Here is a 25,914-nt window from a genome sequence, read left to right as displayed (position 1 = left end):
TCCCAAGTAGCTGGGATTACAGGTGTGCACCACCATGCCCAGCTAATTTTTTTTTTTTTTTTTTTGTATTTTTAGTAGAGACAGGGTTTCACCATGTTTGGCCAGGCTTGTCTCAAACTCCTGGGCTCAAGCAATCCACTAACCTTGGCCTCCCAAAGTGTTGGGATTGCAGGCATGAGCCGCCATACCTGACCTGCTGCTTCTATTTTTATATTTCACTCAGCTCTCTAAATTTGTTTCAGCCCCAGGTAGGGTTAAATTCTTCTCCTGTGATCTGGATTTTCAGGTTCCCCAGTGAAGATGTGTGTTTGGAGGCAGACTTTCCCCCTCTCACACTTCGGGCACTCACAGTGTTTCACGGAGTAGTGGCTGTGCATTCTTTTGGTTTTCCTGGTATGTTCTTGTGGTGATTCTTGGAGCAGAGTTTACATTGTGAGTCTCCACGTGCTGTTTTGTCCCCACGAGTGAGAGCTGCAAGTTAGTCCTGCCTGATATCCGCCATTTTCTCCAGGTGACCTCAGTGAATCCATATGTCTCATTATCTGTTGGGAAAGGCAAACCTGTATTTTGGACATAGTGTATTAATTGATAATATTAGGTTAATGGAATTCCTGTAACTTTAGTACCTGCCATATATCCATTTTCTCATTCACTTGATTAATTCAAGTGGTTACCTTCTAGTCAATATTAATTTCGCCTTAGGCATTTTTGTTATGGAGATTAAAAAAAGATTTTGTGCCTGTCAACAGTAACTCTAAAATCTATTTAATCATTGTCTACTTGCTTATATTCATAATCAAATCACATAGACACTTGTTTCACTCTCATGTGGTCTGTGCTAAGTTGACATATTCTGCTCTTTCAAGGACTACTCTGCAGAATCCATGGCTTTCTGATTACAAGTCTCTTTGCTTCTGTTCAACTGATTGCCGTATTTGTTAAGCTTAAATAAGCCAAAATATTACAATAGAAAAAAATAACTTATTCTCTTCATTTTGAAGTTCCTAAAAGATTGTCTACATCTTTAATTTTTAAAAGCCTCTTTAGAATACTGGTTGATCATTGGTAGCATACCACCACCATGATTTATTTAACACTTGCTTTTTACATGTCTAAGAGGTATACAACATTGTCCTTTTCAGTGAGGGTCTTACAATCTTATATATGAACACAGAACTGGATGGTAAAGATTAAATGCCAAGTAGACAATAACAGCCATCAGTATCACAGGTAATGATAAACGTGGACTGAAGTAGTTGAAGTAAGATACAGACCTTGAACGAAAAGTAGGCAATTATAGAGGAGAAGAAAGAATATTCTAGCCAGAGAGAATACTATGAGGAAGGGCTTTGAAGTAGGAATCTGGACAATGGATTTGGTAAAAAAAAAAAAAAAAAAAAAAAAGTTATAGACGGTTTTTAATTAGAGCAGGTAAATGACTAGTAGGAGGTAAGACTGGAGACGTAGTTAGTGAATTGGGACAACTTGAACGCCAACTTTACGAGATTAAGTTTTATATGTAGCTGGGAGGAATTTATATTCATGAGTAATGCATGATACATTTAAAGGAGTATTTTAGGAAGCTCAGTTTGACATGTAAAGGGAAGGTGGGAGATATTAAAAGCAAAGAAACCATTGCCATAGTTTATGGGTGAAGAAAGAAAGAGACTCACGTACATTGAGTACTGTATGCCTCCCGCTCTGCAGGAGTGTTGAGAGTGGCATTTGGATGGAACAGAACAAGCTGTCTAAGGCATATAATGTAAAGCAAGAGCAGTTAATTGTATGCTGAGCTCTGGGTCAAGTCCATATTTAGAGGATTATAGCAGGAAGTAAACCAGCAAGAGTCAAAGGAAGGAAACAGGAGAGTGTCTGAAAGGCCCCAGTGGAGGTAAGAATTTCCATGGTTGAGTGTTGTAGTGAGCTGAGAGAATGAATAAATTATTTGGTGTAAACTTTTAAAATAAAGTATAATATTATATACAGACAAGGGCACATTACAATTATAGAGCTGGATGAATTTTCATGCTGTGAACACTTTACCACATGTTTTACTAGTGCTATGGAAGCTTCCCTCATGCCCACTTCAATCGGTTAAACAACTCTGAAGGAAACCACTATTCTGATTTCTACCAGATTCTTGTTGGAATCAGACAGTAGACTCTTGTGATAGCTCATTTTTCTCAATATTGTTTGTGAGAGTCATCTATGTTGCATTTAATGGTACATTATTTCATTGCTATGTAGTATTCTATTGTGTAAGTATACCATAATTTACATATTCATTATACTGTTATACATCTTTGAATTGTTTCCAGTTTTGAGCTATTAGAAATAATACTGCTGTGAACAGTATTCTTACATGCATACATTTCTCTTGGGAATATATCTAGGCTTGGAGCTGTTGGGTCATAGTTATGAATGTATTTGGTATTAATACATAATGTCAAAGAATGTCAGTTTACCTTCCCACCAGCAGTATGAGAGCTCTTCTCATCCTCATCAACATTTGATATCTCCAGCTTTCAAAATTTTAGCCATTATGCTGAGAGGTATAATAGTAATTCATTGTGTTTTTAATTTGCATTTCTCTAATAACGAATGCAGGTGAGCATGTTTTCATTTGCTTGTTGGCATTAGGCTAGCCTCTATTGTAAAGTGCTGCTTGGAATGTTTTTCCCACTTAAAAATCTGAATTGTCTATTTTAAATTTTTTTCTACTTTTTATTGACTTATAGGGTTCTTACATATTCTAGATTCATATCATTTGTCAGATATGTATATTGCAGATATCCTTCTATACTCCTAAGGGTGCATTTTGGTGAATAGAAATTCTTTTCAATGAGGCCAGGTGTGGTGGCTCACACCTGTAATCCCAGCACTTTGGGAGGACAAGGTGGATGTGGATCACTTGAGGTTAGGAGTTTGAGACCAGCCTGGCCAACATGGTGAAACCCCAACTTTACTAAAAATACAAAAATTAGCCAGGTGTGATGCTGTGCACCTGTAATTCCAGCTACTCAGGAGACTGAGGCAGGAGAATCACTTGAACCTGGGAGGTAGAGGTTGCAGTGAGCTGAGATTGAGCCACTGCACTCTAGCCTGGGTGACAGAGCAAGACTCCGTCTCAAAAAAAAAAAAAAAAAAAAAAAAAAAAAAAAAAAATTCTTGTTTAATGGAAGCTAATTTATTAGTCTTTTCCTTTATGGTTAATGCTTTTTTGGTGTGCCATTTAATACACCTGTGTCTCCTACAAGTTTATGAAGATAACCTCATACTGGTTTTAGAAGCAGTATTTTTAGATCTTTACAGTTTAGATTTACAATCTGTCAGGAAATGAGTTTAGTGTATGATGTGAGGTAGAGTTCAATATTTTTCTTCATTTAAAAAATATATGGACATTCATGTAATCCGTCACCATTTATTGAAAAGATAGTCCATTCCCCTCTGCAGTATTGTGGCACCTTTGTTGTAAATCTGGTGACTGTAACTCAGTATTGAGAAGTAATAGGTCTGTGGAGAAAAGATCCAGTCTTGACTCCATAGTGTGTTGATGGGTCATAAAAAGAAGTTATATCCTAACGAGGAGTTAAGTTCATTTACAGCATGGTTGATCTGTTAGTAATAGGGAATATATTACAGAACTGTTTTGCTTTCTCCCTTTTATTTTTTTTTTAAACTATGGAAGTAATTTCAGATTTATATAAAATTTGTGGAAATAGTACATAGACTTCCCATGTATCCTTCACCTTTATTCCCTGTTGATAGCATTTCTGAACCATCTGGGAATAAGTTGTAGACATGATGTCCCTTTACCCCTTAGTATTTCAGTGTGTATTTCTTAAGGACGCGTACACTGTTCTATTAGGAAGTTAACTTTGATCCATATTACCATTTAATCCACAGACTTCATTTCAGATTTCACTAATCATCCCAAACCTTTACAGCTCCAGGATCTAATCAAAACCATGTGTTACATGTACTTAACATTTCTCTTCATTCCACTTCAATCTGTAACAAACAGTTCCTCAGTCTTTCTTACTTTTTATGACCATAACGTTTATGAAGAGTACGGAACCACATAGTTTGTAGAATGCCCCTCAATTGAGTTTGTCTGGTTTAAAATTTCCTCATGATTTATGCATTTTAGCATGAATACCACAAAAATGACTTGGACTTACCTTAGTGCTTTGTATCAGGAGACGCCTGAGATTGACTTGTCCCATCGGTGATGACTTTTGTCATGTGGTGAGGAGTAGCCCAGGCTTCTTTGCTGTAAAATTAATTAATCCGTATGTTTTGTTATTGAATAGTAAGTAGTAAGTATTTTCTGAGGAGACATTTTGTGCCTGTATGTGTGTGTGTGTGTATATATATGTATGTATAAATATTCTGCTCCTCATCAAGCTTTCTTTCATTTTCCAGATTTAGCATCTGTTGATGATTCTTGTCTGAATCTGTTATGACCCTGAAGGTTGCCAAAGGGGGATTTTAAAAATTCCACTTTCTTTTTTATATTTGTTAATTGGCATTGTACCCAATTAACTTTTGTAGCTTTTGCTTTTCCCTCATCTTTTTGTTTGCTTATTTATATCACTGTAGCCTCTTGGATTCCTGTTCTACTTACAGGTTTATAATTTGTTGCTATCGTTATCTATTTTGTTGCTTAAATTATTCCAGGTTTAGCTACTGGTACAGACCCTCCAATTGACTCTTTTGCCCTTTTGATATTTCTTCATCATGCTGTGGACATTTTTATTTTCGGGCATAATAAAGTGTTCCTAGGTCATCTTTTGTTTTGCTTGCCCCAGCCCTGGAGCCAGCCATTTCTCCATGGAGCTCTGGTTTCTCAATTAATCACTGGTTTCTCAGTTAATCAGTTTATTTATTCAACAAATATTTATTCAGTGACTGCTATTTTCCTGGATTTTTTTTAAACTTTCTACAGAGCTGTTCTAAGTGTTAGTAACATGTTCCTTTTTGAAAACTAGTTGTAGCATTTTGTTTTACATGCCACATATAGGAATCTGAAATTCTTATGCACATTTGTACTCCTAATTAATTAGCCTTTTTGTATTTATCACTGGTAAATATAGAAATTTCCTTTAATATATCTAAGAACCACAAAAAAAAATTGATGATGTGTTTATAGTGTCAACACAATAGGCTTGGCCGGTAGCAGTGGCGCACCCTGTTATCCCAGCGCTTTGGGAGGATGAGGCAGGAGGATCGCTTGAGCCCAGGAGTTCAAGACCTGCCTGGGTGGCATAACAAGACCTTGTCTCAGAAAACAAACAAACAAACAAACCAAAAAACCCAAAACAAAATAACATTATAGCCTTATAATACACAAGACACCCTATGTGATGATTATCTTTATGAAGCCTGAATCCAACTCCCACACACTCAAAATAATAGTATTTAACGTTACTTGGAGGCATCTCATAGTTTGAAGTTACTCTGTAAATGTTTTCTATGAAAGCATTATTGTATATATAAAGTAGGTATGCACATGTGGGGGTGTCAGTCTAGTTCTGTATGAAAGAGATGGAGATACTTTGCTCTAGGAGTTGTAAATCTTTCAGCATGATTTTTGCTTTTCTGCTTCTCTTCTACTTTCCTTCACTAAGACCAGTTTGTAACATTTCTAAGAAAATGCACTATAGTCTTCCTTTCTAGTGAGGAATGTATACGAGGTTATTTATTTAGATTATATAAATACAACACTTTCACCTGTTTTAAAATACAATTCATGGCATGAGTGGCAGACAGTACATCTCAACAGCGCATTCAAATCACCTCATTGGTGATTTTCATACGTATTTCTTATTTTGCCTTCCTTAAATGATGAAATCTTTCAAGCATTTCGTTTTCTTATTTTTTCCCGTTTGAATCTTATGCTATTTGTGACTGTGTGATTACTGCAAAGTAGAATTCAAAGTGACATAAATCCTGGACAACAGATTAGCATGTTAATTATTAAACTGAAGTCTTTATGAAATTTAAAATTTTAACTTTTAAAGGCATAGACAGCTCTGGCGTTTAAAAAATACCTTTGGAAAGCTGTTAGGCAGTTTCTAATAAAGTTAAACATAAACCTACTCTGTGACCCAGCATTTTTTTATTGTTTTTTTTTTTCCTTATCTAAAACTAAAAGACTTATTAAAGAATGTTCAAGGTAGCTTTATACATAATAGCTCCAAACTAGAAACAACCCAAATGTTCCATCAACAGCAAAATACAAATCGTGGTATTTCATTCGGTAGAATACTATTTAGTGATTTTTTTTTTTTTTTTTTTTTTTTGAGATGAAGTCTTGCTGTGTCGCCCAGGCTGGAGTGTAGTGGCGCAATCTTAGCTCACTGCAAGCTCCGCCTCCCAGATTCACGCCATTCTCCTGCCTCAGCCTCCTGAGTAGCTGGGACTACAGGCACCCACCACCACACCTGGCTAATTTTTTGTATTTTTTAGTAGAGATGGGGTTTCACTGTGTTAGCCAGGATGGTCTCGATCTCCTGACCTCGTGATCCGCCTGCCTCGGCCTCCCAAAGTGCTGGGATTACAGGCATGAGCCACCGCACCCGGCCTGTTTAGTGATTTAAAAAGCTTAAAATACTAATATATGCAAACAAGATTATGTTGAGTGAAAGAAGCAAGATGGAAAGTGGTACATGTTTAGATATGAAGAAGAGGCAAACGAATCTGTAATGCCTGAAGTCAGAATGGGTAACCTGCGAAGGTGGATATTGACTTGGAAAGAGGCTGAAGGCACCTTCTGGGTGATGAAAATGTTCATATCTTGATCTGACAGTAGTCATAAGTGTTTACATATGTACTAATTCATTGAGCTATATGCTTAAGATTTGTGCATTTTACTTAGCCTGCAGTAAAATTCTGTAAGAAAGAAAGAAAAAGAAAGAACAGAGAGTCTCTTTATGCTTGACTTCCGTTTGCCGTTAAGTATGTATATTAAATTAGGAATTTGGACTAATTGGACTTAATATTCATTAGGTTAACTTTGCTGTTCTTCTTTCTTCCTCCTCGGCTGTCTTCTTTCTTGCTTTATTTTTCCCTTTTTCTCTTAACCTTGATTTTATTACTGATATTATACTCTTCAGTGCTTTCACATTAATTCTTTAGAAATGAGATAGGCAATGTGTTGACTCTTGATGGGTTGCTTATAATCTGGATGCCAATTTTACATTTGTGTCAGTCTCTGCCTCCCCTTGGCTGGTACTTTATGCCACCCCAGTTTCTTTGGTGCAATAAGTGGACCCATTTTTGTATGTAATGAATGGGATCTTAAATGTGTGGTACAAAGGCATGATTCAAATTAAATATTACAGAATTTACAGTGAATTTCACTTCCTATAAAAGCTTTATATTCGTCTGCATGATTTGTTAGAACATATATACATACATTTTACTAAATATGCTTTTGGTACTTAAAATATTTTGACATAATTTTACATTTTTAAAAAAATTATGGCATTTTTCAAATTTTACACAAGTAACGAGAATAAGATAGTGAATGTCCCTAGGACCCCTCACCAGCTGCAGCAATTATCAACTCACTGCGGCTGGCCAGTCTTGTTTCTCTTCTGTCTCTCCCTGGATTACTTTGAAGCAAATCTCAGATATATTACTTCATCTGTAAATGTATCTTTAAAGATACATACTGAATTTTAAGATAACTCTTAAAAAACTAATCCCAATATCAAGCAAACAAAACAGTAACTCCTTAATAATGAAAAATATCTAGAGTTCAGATTGACTCATTAAAATTAAAAAATTTTATGACTTTTTAAATTTTGACTCATTAAATTGACTTTTATTTAAATAAAATGAAATATTTTGACTCTTTATTGACTCATTAAAATTGAGTTTTATTCTTATTGACTCATTAAAATTAAAAAATATGTTTTTAGAGACAGGTCTCGCTCAGTCACTCAGGCTAGAGTGCAGTGTTATGATCATAGTTCACTATACCCTCAAACTCCTAGTCTCAGGTGATCTCCTTGCCCCCTTCCCCCAATGCAGCCTCCCAAAGTGCTGGGATTATAGGCATGAGCCAGCACGTATGACCTCGCTTTTTTCATAATTCATTTACTTAAATAAAGATTAAAATGAGGATTATTTATTACATTTGTTTGATAATATCTGTTTAGTATTTTTTAAGATATAGAATCCTTTTTCATCTTTATTTTTCTACATCGTTTGTTTAAGAAACCAGGTCACTAGTCCTTTAAAATTTCTATGGTTTTGCTGATGGCATACTTGTGGTGGTGTACGGCCTATTTGCCTATGCCCTGTATTTCTTGTAATGGATAACCTAGAGGCTATATAGATTCAGGTTTGAAGTTTTTGGTAATTGTTTTATAGGTAGTTTTGTCTACTTCCTATTGGACTACATCAGAAGGCATTTAATTTCTTGTTTTTTTTTTTGTGATTTTTAAGTAGATCAGTAGGTCCAGTTATCCTAGCCTGGTTCATCCATTATCATGTTTCCCATAAAGTTCCCTAGTTGGTCTAATGGTTGTAGAAGCCTGCCGATGCTCATTGCTGAGAAGATCCATTATTTTATCAGTAGTTGCCAGATGGGAGGGTCATTTTTCCTGCGTTTATTAGCTGCAATCCTTCTAGCTAACAGATGAAGAACTTTTCCCTCATCTGTTTTCTCTGAGTTTGATTATTCTGTAAATTCAAGGTAAGTATTTAGTTCTTTCCCTTTATTTGTCAGTATCTTGCTTGGGAAGCAGCTATTTCTTCAAAACAATTTTTTTTTTTTTAAATTGAGAAATGATAATTATAAAACAAACTGGATTCTGGCCATCCTCATTGTTTAATGGATTGGTTATGGCTTTTAGGCCTCTTAAGTGGATATTTAAGCTAGGAAATACCTAGTACTTTTTTTTTCTTAAGAGAAAATACATCATGAATTCATTCTGACATTTTCAGTTAGGATTTAAGACTACAGGGTTTTATGTAATGTATTTGATTTTATATTTGTGTCTCTTTATACTAAAAATATTTGTTTCTGACATTAATTATTTAATCTATTTTGTGTGTGTGTGTGTGTGTGTATATATATATAAAATAATTTTATAATAGCAATTGCACTGAGACAGGGACACCAGTATTACTAACAGCATGATAACTGAAAACAGTTTATGATTTAATTGCAAGGTTTAAAAAAATCTTCAGAATATGTGGTTATTTGACTGTATTTTAAAGTTATTTGAAATATTTTTTGTATGATTAGGGCCACCAATCTGATTCACTATTAGGTTTTAATTGCTTTGTTTTCTTTTTAGAGATTACGTTGTCTCCATTTCTATTTAATTTTGTTTGACTTAAGTAAAAGCATATTACTTATTACTAACAATGTGATTACTGAAAACAGTTTAAGATTTTTTTTTCTCTTTAGGATTTCATGGCTATTTTACAGTGTTTAAAGTCTTTTGAAATAATTCTCTCTGTGGTTAAGTCACTGTAGATAGATTTAGTTTCAGTTTTCTTTTGATCTTAGAGATTGCTCCCCCACCCCTTTTGGATGAAATTTTGATTTCTATAATTATGCAAAAATATCCATGTTTTCCAAATAAAATCTATGAAACAGTGTACATTCAGAGATACACAGCTTCCATTCCTAAGTAACTTTTTTTTTTCTCTTTTAGTTTTGGGTTTATTCTTTAAAACAAGTAAGCAAATACGTATTTATATTTTCATTTTCACCTTTATTATACCCTACACTGTTAAGGTATAACCTCTAAGGTATATTAAGTAAAAAAAAAAAAAAAAAAAGCAAGGTTGTAGTAGTCTTTCTCCTTTATAGCTGTTCAGTGTTTTATGCTATGGACGTTTTTATAACTGTTGCTGCATTGATGGTTGTTTAGGTTGTTTTCAGTCTTTTGCTTTTATCAATAATGCTGCTTGTATGTATCTTTAATATTTGCTAGGAATACATTCGATGACATTTTCGTTTCAGGAAACATTGCTTATATTTACTCTGTTTTGTTGGTTATAGAAAAAATTCAAAAAACTCTTTTCGTGAGATAAGTCCAAGAACCACTGATGACTTTATTGCCAATGCTTATTTAATTACCAAAGTATAAATAAAAATATTCACAGATGATGTTTTTAATGATTAAATACATGCAAGCTTTCTGGGGTAAGTAATGGTGAAGTTCAGTACTTTAAAAAATATTCAAGGTTAGCAATCTAAGAATCTTCTTTTTACTGTGTTTTAATAGTAATGATTGCACACTCAATTTTGTTGTCATTAATGTACAGAAAACGTTGCAAAATCCCAAGATTTTATTAGAAGCAATATTCTTGGTTTTTTACTTTGTTTATGCAGTTCCTTAGAAAATCATACACGTGGTCCATCCATTCTTACCTTCTTCCATGGTAATTAAGCGTAGTATAAATATAACTTGCATGTTTTATTGTGAAGATATTTCATTTGTGTGCCTTTAATGTTTTTTTTTTTTTAAACAGGCAGTATAACTCCAACTGTGGAACTGAATGGGCTTGCTATGAAAAGGGGAGAGCCTGCCATCTACAGGCCATTAGATCCAAAGCCATTCCCAAATTATAGAGCTAATTACAACTTTCGGGGCATGTACAATCAGAGGTTTGTATGTCTTTTTTGGTTTTGTTCTTAATTATTATGCATGTTGTAAAAGTTTCTCAAACTCAAAAGCATTTTGCATGGAATTTAGATAAAGCAGGTTCACAAGGAATATTTAAAGTAATAACTTTAAAAAAACCCAGTTTTCAGGAACTAGTTTTTTTTGTTTTTTGTTTTCCCTACCCCTACAAACGTAAAATATCTGAAGTAACTAGTTTTTATTGTGTCATGAGGGCCCTGTATTTGTTGCAGGGAAGACCAAGTCTTAAAAGTCATTTCACAGTTTATAGTGTTGACTTCCCAGTTGACTTTCTCATTCATTTACCAAGCAGAGCTCAGTTTTTTTCTTGATTTGTCTAAATACATTAATGAACATGAATGTTTGTAATTTATAGGGAAAAAAGAAAAAATGTAAATAATGTGATCCCAGAATTTGCTACCTTTTATATTTTCATGTACTTTACATTCTTTTTTCTTTGCATTTAAATATATTTAAGTTGAAGTTGTCCTTTATATGCAATTTTTGTAGTACTTTATGAAGGTGTGATAGACATACAGTAAAATGTACAAATCTTAAGTATACTTCTGGATGACTTTATTTTATTTATGTATATATGTATTTATACTTTATTTGATGACTTTTTACATACATATATCCTCATGTGATCACCACTCAGATCAAGAGACAGAATGTTCCCATCAACTCTGAGAGTTTCCTCAGACCTCTTTGTCCTTGGCACACCCTTCTCCCAGAAATAATCACTATTTTATTATCATCGACTAGTTTTTGCCTGTTGATGAACTTTTTATAACTAGACTCATACAGTATTTATGTGCGTCTGGCTTCTTTTACTTTGTATAATGATTTTCTTGTTTTGGGATTCATCTATGTCGCTTATATCTGGGTTTTGCCCTTTTTTATTGCTGGATAGTGTACTTTGTATGGATATATCATAATTTGTGTATCTTGTATATGTAATACAGTGCTCACTTTTCACTTAATATAGTGGCCATTTGTCAAATATTTAAGAATTTTTTTCTTTTTTCTTTTTTTTTTTTTTGAGACGGAGTCTCACTCTGTCACCCAGGCTGGAGTACAGTGGTGTGATCTTGGCTCACTGCACCCTCTGCCTCCCTGGTTCAAGTGATTCTTGTGCGTCAGCCTCCCAAGCCGCTGGGATTACAGGCACATGCCACCATGCCTGGCTGATTTTGCATTTTAGTAGATATGGGGTTTCACTATGTTGGCCAGGCTGGTCTTGAACTTCTGACCTCAAGTGATCTGTCTGCCTCGGGCTTCCAAAGTGCTGGGGTTACAGGCGTTAGCCCCTGTGCCTGGCATAAAATATTTTTGATGGCTACATAATGCTTCATATGGCTTCATAAGTTATATAAATGTATGCCTATTTTTTAATCTAGGTTGTTCATGGCCCCCCCCCCGCACTTTTTGTGTGTGTGTGTGTGAGACGGAGTCTTGCTCTGTCGCCCAGGCTGGAGTGCAGTGGCGCAATCTTGGCTCACTGCAAGCTCTGCCTCCCGGGTTTACGCCATTCTCCTGCCTCAGCCTCCTGAGTAGCTGGGACTACAGGCACCCGCCACCACGCCTGGCTAATTTTTTGTATTTTTAGTAGAGACGGGGTTTCACTGTGTTAACCAGGATGGTCTCGATCTCCTGACCTCATGATCTTCCCACCTCAGCCTCCCAAAGTGCTGCGATTACAGGCGTGAGCCACCGCGCCCGGCCTCATGCCCCCTTTTTTGTTAAGATTGCTGCAGTAAATAATCATTATGTAAATCTTTGTTCACGTCACTGATTATTTCATTCCTTATATTACTATAAGGGGAATATTCTTTAAAAAGAATAAAGCATTGCCCAATTGCACTAAAGTTTGTACTAATTTCTTACAGTATGTGAGAATGCTTATTCTATTCTGACAACACTGAGTTAAAAAGGTTTTTGTCTTCTTTGATAGTTAAAAAGTAGTTTTTGTTTGTTTGTTTTTTGAGATGAGGTCTCACTCTGTCACTCAGGCTGGAGTGCCACGGCCCGGTCTCAGCTCACTGCAACCTCCGCCTCCTGGCTTCAAGCGATTTCTGGCTAATTTTTGTATTTTTAGTAGAAACGGGGTTTTACCATGTTAGCAAGGCTGATCTCAAACTCCTGACCTCAAGTAATCGCCTCTTTTGGCCTCTCAAAGTGTTAGGATTGTAGGCATGAGACACCACACCTGGCCATCAAGTAGTAGTTTTTAAAATTCGATTTTATTGATTACTAGTGAGGCTGAACAGTTTTTTAAAGATATTTGTTAGTTATTTATCCTTTTTGATTTGTCTATTTTAATTGCTAATTTTTATTCCATTGCTTCACCAGCTTTCAAATGTTTATGTATTGAGGATGTTAACCTTCAGTCTATTTTATCTGTTGTAATTTTCCTACTTTAAAAAATTTGGCTTTTAATTGTGTATTTGTTTTTAATATCCTATAGTTTTAAAATTTTATGTGGTCTAATCTATTGTTTTTTCTTTATTTCTCTCACTTCTTTTATGCCTAAGAAATTCTTTCCTACATTTGATCAGATATTTGCTGATGCTTTTGTTATGGTTTTGTGTATTTACTGATATAACGTAGGTATGTAGAGAAAATATTTATTGAGTCCATAAATAATATGATACTTTTTGGTTTCTTGCTTGCTAGGGGAAAAATTAGCTTTAATCGTATCCGTTTAAAACTTAGTCCTACTCAATTGTAAATAGTTCCTTTAAATATTGTTTAGGTTATCTAAGAAGAATTTGCACACTGTATTGGACTTCTGCCCTTCCCTTTTCCTCTCAGGTATGCCTGGGGGAGCTTTCTGTATGTTAGGAAGGAAGAGACACCTATATACCTCACCTTATCTTGTGTTGTCCTTTAGTTCCTCTCTTCTTTGTGGTCATGTCCTTTGTCCACCAGGCATGGAAACTTGCAGTTGGTGGTGTCTAGTGCGTTTTTTCTCCCTCAGGTAATGCTTCCAGAGTGTATCTACCATCTTCTCCTTGCTAACTGGCCTAAACCCCCAGCTTTTCTTGGCTTCCTTGGTATATTTCATTCTCTCCTGTAACATCTCTGCTTCTAATTGTGATGCATCCAATGGCAGGCTTACCAGCCCTCAGCTCGGTGTCCATACCATATCGGAGGCACAAAGGACCACACATTTCTCTTGTAGTTGTTTTATTTTCTCTTTCTCTGTATAATATACCCATTGCCTTTATGTTCAGTCTGAGGTTCCCTAATGTAAATAAATAAAGCTAGTTGCCCACTTCAGCGCCATAGATATCTTTAGTCACCTGAGTAAGGAACACTTCGGCTATTGTATACTTATTTTATTGCTAATGTACTCTAGTAAATAGATTTATGAGAGTATTACATCTTTATATTTGTTGTATTTTGATATCTGTGGTCCTTTGTTGAAATTTTGCTACAGTTCTGACTAGTGAATTTATTACTTTTAAATGGAAATAAACTACTTTTATTACTTCTAAATCTATTACTTTTAAAAAGTCTGGTGCTAAAGCAATGAAAAGTCAGACACTAATCCCTGTCCTTATGGAGCTCATGTTCTTGTAGGGGACGTAGTCAGTCAATAAGAAGTGGTTAGTCACTGAGAAGGTTGCTTTTGATAAAGACCTCAAAGGAAGAGAGAGAAAAAGCAGTGTGAATTTTGAGAGAGAGAGAGAAAGGGAAAGTATTCCAGGCTCAAGAAATAGCAAGTACAAAGCCCCTGCAGTAGGAGTATGCCTGGCATGACCTCAAGAGGCTAGTGTGGCTTTATCAGAGTGAACCAAGAGAGAGAGGAGTTAGTATGTGAAATTAGACAGGGATCATGTGGTTTTGATTTTCTTTTTTTCTTTTCTAGATTTTCTGTTAAGAATGTTGGCATTTTTTCTTTGTTGGCAGTTTCTAGTTCCAAGATCTAATTCTTATGGTTGTCTGAGGGGTACAGTAATTTTATTTATGACTTCTCCAAAGTAATAAATAACGGGCGTGCCTTAGGCCATTCCATGAATAGATAATGTGGACTTTTCAATTTTTTGGAGTGTCTTTATGATTTTCTGCAGATCACAAAAAAGGGTAAAAAGAATATCAGAAAGTACTAGTAAGCTACCAAGCCATGTTTCAACTGAAAAGCTCTTTCTGTTCACAAAAGTGCAGACCTAACCGTTACTCAGTAGGCTGTTAAACCATGATTTCTCATATGACCTTAATTTATAGATGACAACACTTGATTGGATTACAGGGACACTGGAGCCAAAGATCCAAGGAGACACTCTTCTCCTTGTCAGAACCCAGATTAATCATTAGCTTCTTAAGGCAGGGAATGAAAGGTGAAGTCCAAGAAACAGGTATCATTTAGAGGGATTTTTGAAAAGGTCCTTTTATTTTCTACTTAAAGTAACATTAAGCAAAATTAGGTATTACCTATGCTGTTTTTCTCCGTCTTCTTCACTGATGCGGTTTCTCCACTTGAACTCATTCAAAGGCCTAAGAAGAACTGAATTTTTCTTTTTTAATGATGAGTGGAGAAAAAAGCATTTTTCCATGAGCAAACTCTGTAGATACAACTTGGATTCTGAAGTACCTGTCTCCTTTTATTATGCCCAAGATGTTTTACAATAATTACAGCCGGTTATGTATTTTTCTTTATCATTTGAGGTACTTTTCACTAACAGATATATTATAAAGCAGAAAACATATAAAAATTCGTTTGACAAAGTACAAGGTAAAGTTTGGAGAACACTTTGTGCTTTTGTTCTCCCATCTTTCTTATAACAATTATGTACAGTAGAGAAATAGAATGGCTGAAATTAGACAATTTTTCAATTTTGTATATTCACAGATGAAAAAAGTATTATTGCTTGGCTCATGACCAGAATGACAGACCAGCAGGTCAAATGGCCCCTTGATCTGCTGGTGCAGATTTCCAAAGGGCCACAACTCAAACTAGGTTATGTGAAAATGGGAATTTTTGACCTACCTAACTGGGATATCTCTTGGGGAGATATTCAGGCATGGTTGGATGTAGGACTTTAGTGTTGTTCTTCCTCATTTTCTATTTCTCTCTTTCTAGCTCTTGTTTCTTTTTTTCTCTACTTTGTTTTCAAATAAGCCGATTCCCATTTGCTGTACTTACACTATATACACTACAGACTATACACTATATAGTCTGTAGACTTGTACTGAAGAAAGGTGCAGTTTTTGGTTTCTGTTTTTTTTTTTTTTGATAGTCATTAGAAAAGTCCCCCCAGACACTTTGGAGTAAACTGTCCATCCTGGAATTACTCATTCAAACTCGGTTGGGGGTAGGGAGATACTTTACTTTAGCCAAGCCTGGGTTATATGTCCAACCTGGAGAAACAGGTTAGCCCCATCCAAACCACTCTGCAGGGTACAATTATTTTGTGGAGTGGTTCCTCAAAAGCAAAGATTTTGAGAGAAAATTATTTCCATTAGTCAGAACATTTGATTCAGTTCCTAGTTCTGATGCTTTTAGTTAAGTGATGTTGCACAAGGCTCTGGACCTCCATTAATTTCCTCATTTGCAAAACAGAGATAGTAATAGCAAATGAAGGACTTCCGTGAGGTGATCTTCATTCAGCAGACATTTATTGCATGCCTACTCATTGCCACATGTTGTGTTTGAGTAGAGACTTTGAGGAAAGACAGGCAGTCTAATAGACTAAGTTTAGTAGAAGAGGAAAACAAAAGAAAGAATGATAGATGTGCCCTGATGGTGCTCTGGAAGCATTAGGAAGGAACTAAGCACCCCTCCCGGATTGGGGCACCAAAGAAGCCTTCCAGGAGGAATGAACTGAATCTTTAAGGTTAACTAGGATTTAGCCAGGTGAGGAGGGCAAGGAAAAGTAATATAGATTTTGGGAACAAAGGCTAGGAATCCTGAGAAGTTTAGTTCATTCATGGACTTACAAGCAGTTTGGTAAGTCTGGAATGAGAAGAGTGAAGTCTAGGCAGGGCCCCGATTTGAATGTCCTGAAGTGCCCATGCCACGTGGTTTGGATTTTATTCAGAAGGTGATTGGGAGCCATTGAAGGATTTTAAGCTGAGGGATAAAATAATTGGATATATGTTTTAGGAATATTGCTTTGGCAGTATGTGGAAAGTAGGTTGGACTGGTTGAAACTTGAAGGGATAAAGAATTACAAAGATGTTGTGGTAATTCAGGCATAATGTGATGCAGGCCTGGAGTAGTAAAGATGGAGAGGAAGGGACAGTGTCTATAGATATTTAGAAGGTAGACTTGACTGCATTTGGGGCATTAAGGATAACTTCAGATATTTGGATGACTAGTAATACTGTTCACCACAAGAGTAGTTGGGGCAGGTTTTTGGAAAGATGAAGAGTTTAATTTACACTATGTTGCATTTAAATTGCCTATGAAGTATTTAGGAGTCATTTTATCACTCTTTATGGCCACAATGAAGGGTAGCAAAGATTATCTTTAATTTTGAAGACTTGTTGGAAGTAGATGTGGCAAGAGGTAGTAAAACATCTGGAGCTTTCAGAATAGGTTTGTGTAATATATCTTAAGAAAATGGCAGTTTAGGATTCAACCCAAGTTTGAGTGACCCATCAGCTCTTTGTTCATTGAAGATGTATCCTTTCTTCCCCAAAGAGTTTGTTTATTTGTTAACACTCAGTTTGGGACAATTTTATGGTATACACCTTCATTAGATGTGTTTAGTATATTTTGTGTCAAGGTTACCTTTTGCTAGTGTATCCAGTTCTTGGTCCAATTTCTTATAGCTAGGTTGGTCAAGTTATTTTCTTTTAACATATGTTGAGTCATAGCAAGTTAAACAAGAAGAAAATAATTTGGACTATTTTGCCTAAAAGTTACTTGTTTGTGTGGCCAGAGTTAGACACTTAAGGCTTCTTGGTTTTTCCTTGTACCTCTGTGAAATAAATCTGTGAGACATGGAAATAATTTTACAAATAGTGATTGTTATCAGTGGAAATTCGATAGGGTGAAAGAAACTTCTGAAGCATCCAAATGGACTTTATTGCATTATGTTAATTATCAGTAAAATTAATAGCCAAGATTCTGATTTATGAAAACAGCTTGTATATTATATTTCAGTTTATGTTATATAGGCTGATGATTTGTTGCTAAGTATTGTGATGTCGGTATGCTATTGAAAATTCTGAGGTCATTCAAACTTTGAATATAAGATTTTTCACTCATTTGTAACGCCCTCTTAAAAAGCATATTGGAAAGTAGAACAGTTGATGTTGAATATTCAGTTGTCCCCTTGTATCCCTGGGTTCTGTATCTATGGGCTCAGCATTCGTGGATCCAACCAATTGTGGATTGAAAATATTCAGGAAAAAAAGGGTGGTTGCACCTGTATTGAACATGTACAGACTTTTTTTTTCTTGTTATTATTTCCTAAACAATGCAGTGTCACTACTATATTCATAGCATTTACATTGTATTAGATATTATAAGTAATCTAGAGATGATTGAAAGTATATGGGAGGATGTGCATAGGTTATACGCAAATACTACGACACCTTTTTATATCAGGGACCTGAGCAACCGTGGATTTTGGTAGCTGTAGGGGGTAGGGATGAAGGTCCTGAAACCAGTTCCCCGCAGAAACCTAGGGATGACTGTATTTTAACCAGCAGTGATGCGAACAGTTACAAACCTACAGTTCTGGTTTCTGCCACCAGATGGTGCTTGTATACTGATCAAACACCATGCAGACTGGGTGAGCTCACTTTGGTTACTATTCCAAGGCCATTAAATTAGAGGTTAAACCATATGAAACTGCCAATATTTGACATTTCTTTGACCTACAAATATGTCAGTTTCATATGTTCAACCTAATAGGAAAAAGTCATCCAAGTATACAACATTAAATTCTCTTGGATAAATGAAGTAAGCATAAAGTGGTGAAAAACCCAATTTGTTTCAATAGATATAGAACTTTGCCTTTTGTATAGCACATCCCTTGGTTTGGGGAATATATTCTTTTCTCTTTTCTCATATGCTTTAACATGGAATGTGTGTCAGAACTCTTAAACTGATACTACTTCATGTAGATATCACTTTATAGTTGTAGAACTGAAAGGCAGCAAGATACTTTTTAAAATCCTTATATATTTTAAAATAGTGTTAAATTATTAACATTAATGTTAAATTAGGATCTTTTTATTTGGGAGAAATTAACCTAAACCCATAACAAAGACTCATTAAAAATAAATTGTCTTTTTAAAACTCTCATAAACCAGAGAAGAAAATTTGAACAAGTTACCAAAGCAAGGATGAGGAAGAGCGAACTTAAGATCAGTATCCCCCATGATCACAGATATAAAAATTATTATTATTATTATTTTGAGACAGTCTTGCTCTGTTGCCCAGGCTGGAGTATAGTGGCGTGATCTTGGCTCACTGCAACCATTGCTTCCCGAGTTCGTGATTCTTGTGCCTCATCTTCCTGAGTAGCTGGGACTACAGGTGCGTGCCACCACACCTGGCTAATTTTTTGCATTTTTAGTAGAGGCAGGATTTCAGCATGTTGCCCAGTCTGGTCTTGACCTCCAGACCTCAAATGATCTGCCTGCCTCGTCCTCCCAAAGTGCTGGGATTATAGGCATGAGCCACCATGCCCAGCCAGATAAAAATTGTAACAAAATATTAGCAAATTAAATTCAGCGAAATTTAAATAACATTATGATTAAATGAAGTTTATTCTAGGAAAGCAAGATGAGTTTAGTATTTAGTAATCAAAGTAATTAACCCAATTAATAGAATAAAGGAGAATAACCATATGAGTATCTCTTTAGGTTCAGAAAAAGCATTTGACAGAAGTCAGTGCTCATTAATGATGTAGACTAGCAAACTAGGAACAGAAGAGAACTTTCTTAATTTGATGAAGGGCTTCTTCAGACAACCTCTAGGTAACATTATGCTCTATAGTGAAAGACTGAATACTTGTAAGATCAGGAACAAGGCAGTAATACACACTGTTATAACTTCTGTTCAACATTGTACTTGAGGGCTGGTATGGCCCATGCCTGTAATCCCAGAACTTTGGGAGGTCAAGGCGGGCAGATTACTTCAGCTCAGGAGTTTGAGACAAGCCTGGGCAACACGACCAAACCCCATCTCTGTTGGTGTGTGCCTGTAGTCCCAGCTACTTGGGAGGGTGAGGTGGGAGGATTGCCTGGGCCTGGGAGGTCAAGGCTTCAGTGAGCTGTGATCACTACTGCATTCCAGCCTCAGCAACACAGTGAGACCCCGCCTCAAAAAAACAACAAAGAACCCCATGTTATACTTGAGTTCTATCAAGTGCAACAGTAAGAAGAAACAGATGGGGAAATATTGGAATCAGAGATATAAAACTGTTGTCTTAGACACCATGATTCTGTATGTAGAAAATATTAAATCGAAACTACTGAGAAGCTGCTGAAAAAATGAGTTTAGTAAGGCCACAAGTTGCAAGGTTAGTATACAAAAATCAGTGGTATTTCTGCTAAATAGTAATGAGCTGTTGGGGAATTAAGTAGCATGAAAACATCATATTCAGAGATCAATTTAATAAAATAGGTACACAACCTGTATACTGAAGGCTATAAAATATTGCTTAAATTAAAGAAGACTCTATTATTTAAGATTTCAATTCTCCCAAAGTTAATGTGGAGATGCAATGCAATTGTAATCAAAATCATAGTAGGGTTTTTTTTTTTTTTTTGGATAAAATTAAGGTAGTGCTGACATTTGGAGATGCAAAGGACCTGCAGTAGCCAAAACAATTTTGAAAAGAAAACAAAATTGGCTGGCCCACACTACCTGACCTAAAGATTTGCTATAAAGCTACAATAATCAAGACAACAGAAAATTGACATAGGGACAGATATATGGATCAGTGAAACAGGATAATATAGCAGTTGGCAAACTATAGCCCATGGGTCACATCTGGCTTGTTGTTTTTGTATGACTTGCAAACTAAGTAATGTTTTTTACATTTGCAAATGGTTGGAAAAACATCAAAAGTAAGGTGATATTTTATAACACATGACATTTAAATGAAATTTTAGTGTGTGTCAGTAAAGTTTCATTGGAACACAGCCACAGTCGCTTGCTTATGTATTGTATGTACTTGCTTATTTATAGTCTGCTTTGGTGTTACAACAGCAGAGTCAAATAGATGTGATAGATCATATGGGCTGCAAAGCCCAAAATATTTTATATCTGGCCATTTACAGAAGTTTGCTGATCTCTGGAATATGGAAACAAGAAATAGATCAGTCCACATATGGTCATTTAATTATTTCAAAATTAATTCCAGTGAAGGTGCTAATGGGGAAAGGATACTCTTTCCAACAAATAATAGTAAAATAATTGACCTTTCAGACAGAAAAAAAAAAAAAAAGAAGAAGAACCTGGGCCAGGCGCAGTGGCTCATGCCTGTAATCACAGCACTTTGGGAGGCCAAGGCAGGTGGATCACCTGAGGTCGGGAGTTCGAGACCATCCTAACCAATACGGAGACACCCTGTCTCTACTAAAAATACAAAATTAGCTTGGCATGGTGGCGCATGCCTATAACCCCAGCTACTCAGGAGGCTGAGGCAGGAGAATTGCTTGAACCTGGGAGGCGGAGGTTGTGGTGAGCTGAGATTGCACCATTGCACTCCAGCCTGGCAATAGGAGTGAAACTTCATCTAAAAAACAAAAAAAAACAAAAAAAAACACCTGAACCTTGACTTCACATCATAGACAAAAATAAATCAGAAATGGGCCTTAGACCTATATGTAAAAGTTAAAGTGAAATTTTTGGAAGAAAATACTTTGCTACTTTGGAAATAAACAAAGATTTCTTAGAACACAAAAAGCATGGATCATGCAAAAATTGAGAAATTACATGTCATCAAAATGTAAACTTCTGGTACTTGAAAGACACTTTACAAAATGAAAAAGCAAGACATGTATTAGAAGGAAACATTTGTAATACATATATTTGAAAGAGGACTTCAGAATATATAAAGGAATACCTCCAACTCATTAATAAGACAAAACTGGACAATATTTTTGAATAGACAATAAAGAAGAGATAAGAATGGCTAATAAACACATGAAGAGATGCTCAAAGTGATTAGTCATCAGGGAAATGCAAATTAAAACCATAGCTAAAGTTTAAAAAGACTAACAACACCTAGTGTCATGGTGGGGCAACTGGAAGTCTCATACATTGCTGCTGGGGATATAAAATGGTACAGGCACCTTGTAGAGTTTATTCTGTTCTTACGAAGTTAAGCATGTAGTATTTATCTTACCACCCAGCAAATTCCATGTGGTATTTACCTAAGATAAATGAAAATATATGGCCATTCAAAGGCTTGTACATGAATGTTTGTAGCATTTTTCTTTATAATAGCCTCAAATTGGAAACAACCCAAATATCTACCACTAGGTAAATGGTTACACTGTAACATAACAATGACTTGGAATACTATTCAGCAGCAAAACTTGTGATTCATCCAATGATATGCATGAATCTCAAAAACTATGCTGAGCAAAAGAAGACAGGACAGATACATAGTATAGATACTGTAAGATTCTATTTTTGTGGAATTCTAGAATAGGCAAAACTAATCCATAGTGACAGAAAGACGTTCTTTGATTGCCTAGATTTGGGGGGTGGGAATTTCCTATACAAGGAAACTTTTGGGAGTGATAGAAATGTTCTGTATTTTCATTTTGGTGATTGTTAATATGAGTGTATGTCAAAATTCATCCAACTATGAGCCTAAAATAGGCACATTTCATTAAATGTAAATTTTACTTCAATAACATTGATTTAAAGATACATTTTGTAATCCTCCATTTTCTTTGAGGCTAAAAATGTTTATAAGAAAGTGCCAGATTTTTGCTTCTGAAGCATTTGGCCAAAAACATTGTAAATGTTTTTCTAGAGGCTAAAATAATATTTACCTTATAGGGTGTTTGAGGACAGAATGATGATAGGCTGGTTCAGGTGCTTAGCTTCTGCCTTTGTGCACTAATTGTTGTTATAATTGTTAGTCTTTATTGCATTTTAACTTGTTTCGTTACAAGTACAAACTCTGGAGTTGGAATCATAGCTGTGTGGATTTGAGCAGGTTATTCAACTTCTAATTCTCAGTTAACTCACCTGTAAGTTAGGAGGATAAATAATGCTTCCTTACAGTATTGTTTTCAGGTTTTAATAAAGTAATTCAGTGACCATGCATGGCCCTTTACCTTACTTTACCGTAGTGTTTTGAGTTCCTTTAAATAATCTAAATATCAGTATATTTGTACTGGACGTTGTTACTGTGGGAAATTTAAAAGAATTTACGTCTGCTTAATTAAAAAAATTAATAAAATCAGGCTGTGATTCTGTTATTATTTCTGGGTATATGCTTTATAGAAGGAATGGCTGATTCTCTATTACATATGAATATTTTTGGCCCGTGTTAAAATTTAGTTGATCCTGGAATAATACTGCCACTGTAACCCAGAGAATCATTTCTCCCTTAGAAAACTGTGCATTTATATAAGGAGTCATTAAGTTAGGATTTAAACAAGAGCTTTGGAAAATATGTGGCCTTTGTGTAATTATATGCAGCATTTTATACACATACCTCTTCTGCCTTGTCTAGCTTGATAGCTATTCATTTTATCTTTGGTCTTTCAGCTTTCTTAATGTTCATTCCCAAGGAATATCTAGTCTGTTTTCTTCCCACAGAGTTAGTATTCAAGTACTAATAACTTGGTAATACATTTACCATGATAGAACTTCAGGACTCCATGCTCCTTTGTTCTGCTTTTAGAGGCAGCCAGGCAGGCCCAGGGATCACCACTTAATTTTGGATTAGAGACTGTTTAAAATACCTGTGTGTGTGTTAAATACAATTTTTTTTTCCACGAGCCGGTGTCTCACTGCGTCGCCCAGGCTGGAGTGCAATGACACGATCTCAGCTCACTGCAACCTTTGCCTCCCAGGTTCAAGCGATTCTCCTGCCTCAGCCTCCTGAGTAGCTGGGATTACAGGCACGCACCACTGTGCTCAGCTAATTTTTGTGTTTTTAGTAGAGACAGGGTTTCACCATGTTGGTCAGGCTGGTCTCGAACTCGTGACCTTGTGATCCGCCCACCTTGGCCTCCCAAAGTGCTGGGATTACAGGATATTTCACAAAAGGTTTAACATTTTTCATATCCCCTTTAAACAAAAGCAAAAGCATAAGTCAGCAGAGCCAATTCTTAATTTTAAAAGTGTTTTCACAACAAGGGGTCTATCTTTCTAGTCCTAAAGTTATTTAAAAAATTGAACAACTTTTATCTAGAATGGGCGAAATAAATAGCATTTTCTATTCTTTTATTTGAGGCTAATTTTATTAATCTATTGCTCAAGCTCTGAAAAACAAATACAATACTTGGTTTATTTTGTGTTTGAAGCAATGCTCTCTCACAAATATCTTTATTTTCTGTTCAGTTGAGCAAAATCTTGCTTAACAATGCTTATTTACTTGTGTTTAAAAAGACTGGGTACAATGACAGTTTAAATTATGAAGCTTTTTTTTTTTTTTTTTTTTTTTTTGAGACAGAGTTTCACTTTTGTTGCCCAGGCTGGAGTGCAGTGGCGCGATCTTAGCTCACTGCAACCTTCACCTCCCGGGTTCACGCAATTCTCCTGCCTCAGCCTCTTGAATAGCTGGGACAACAGGCATGCGCCACCACGCCAGGCTAATTTTGTATTTTTAGTAGAGACAGGTTTCTCCATGTTGATCAGGCTGGTCTTGAACTCCCCACCTCAGGTGATCCACCTGCCTCGGCCTCCCAAAGTGCTGGGATTATAGGCGTGAGCCACTAAGCCTGGCCGTGAAGTTCTTTTTAATATGTCATGTGACATATAAATACGTGGGCTTTCAGTATTCAGAATTCTGAAAGATTTATATAGGTTGCCAGTCATTGCTCTAAAAATTTTGAAATTTTTGAAGTTTTTTTTTCTGCTTTGTTTTGGAGGGTTCCTTTATAAATCAAAAAACAATGTTACCCACCAGCTGTTTCTCCTTAATACTCAATCACTTTTTATGCATTTTCTTGAAATACTGATTTTCAGTAAAGGTTTTGTGAAGTTTTAATGTCCATTGGATTTAGAAAGAAATTTAAGTATGTTTTTTTTTCTTCGTTGCTGTTTTTTTTTTTTTTTTTTTTTGAGATGGAGTTTCGCTCTGTCACCCAGGCTGGAGTAGAGTGGCTTGATCTCATCTCACTGCAACCTCCGCCTCCTGGGTTCAAGCGATTCTTCTGCCTCAGCCTCTGGAGTAGCTGGAACTACAGGCACGTGCCACCATGCCCAGCTAATTTTTGCATTTTTAGTAGAGACGGGGTTTCACCATGTTGGCCAGGCTGGTCTTAAACTCCTGACCTTGTGACTCACCCGCCTCGGGCTCCCAAAGTGCTGGGATTACAGGCATGAGCCACCATGCCCAGCCTAAGTATGGTTTTTAAAACAAATTTGCTTTGACTATTAATGAGGGTTTATGTTACATGTTTATAGAAGTTTCTGCGATAACATAATTTCTTGGAAATGTAATATTGTGTCTAATAAATTCTGGGTAAGATTTTGGGTGATCATCAAATAGGCCATGTTCCAAACTTTGTTTTTATGTTGGTTACTGGAAACTTAGAATGTATTTTCTCATAGAAACATTATGATAAATGGTGGTGAACTTCCCAAGATAATTTTTTTAAAAAATTGAGATGGAGTCTTGCTCTGTCATCCAGGCTGGAGTGCAGTGGCACCATCTTCGCTCACTGCAACCTCCCCTAACTGGGTTCAAGAGATTCTCATGCCTCATCCTCCCGAGTAGCTGGGACTACAGGCATGGGCCACCACACCCCGCTAATTTTTATTTTTTTTTAGTAGCGACGGGGTTTTACCATGTTGGTCAGGCTGGTCTCGAACTCCTGACCTCAGGTGATTTGCCCACCTCGGCCTCCAAAAGTGCTGGGAATAAAGGTGTGAGCCACCATGCCCAGCCCCCCAAGATACTTCTTAAAACCCCATGTTACTGAGTGTGACTATTGTACCTTTTAAATAGTTTTTGTTTTTGTTTTTGTTTTGAGATGGAGTCTTGCTCTGTCGCCAGGCTGGAGTGCAGTGGTGCAGTCTTGGCTCACTACAACCTCCGCCTCCTGGGTTCAAGCGATTCTTGTGCCTCAGCTTCCCGAGTAGCTGGGATTACAGGTGTGT

At 36.1% G+C, this 25,914-nt stretch overlaps 1 protein-coding gene across 14 annotated transcripts in view; it reads left to right on the top strand.

The window, feature by feature from the left end:
* The window catches only part of STAU2 (staufen double-stranded RNA binding protein 2), a 333,819-nt gene that overhangs the window by 65,589 nt on the left and 242,316 nt on the right, over nucleotides 1–25,914 (top strand). For all 14 annotated transcript variants that reach the window (XM_008000887.3, XM_008000875.3, XM_008000893.3 and 11 more), the window contains one exon: nucleotides 10,501–10,636. In XM_008000887.3, coding sequence (XP_007999078.2) covers nucleotides 10,501–10,636 — 136 coding nt within the window. The remainder of the gene's footprint in view (nucleotides 1–10,500; nucleotides 10,637–25,914) is intronic.

Source organism: Chlorocebus sabaeus, chromosome 8 (assembly GCF_047675955.1).
Source record: "Chlorocebus sabaeus isolate Y175 chromosome 8, mChlSab1.0.hap1, whole genome shotgun sequence".
Lineage (NCBI taxonomy): Eukaryota > Metazoa > Chordata > Mammalia > Primates > Cercopithecidae > Chlorocebus > Chlorocebus sabaeus.
This window is presented reverse-complemented; position numbering and strand designations above follow the sequence as displayed.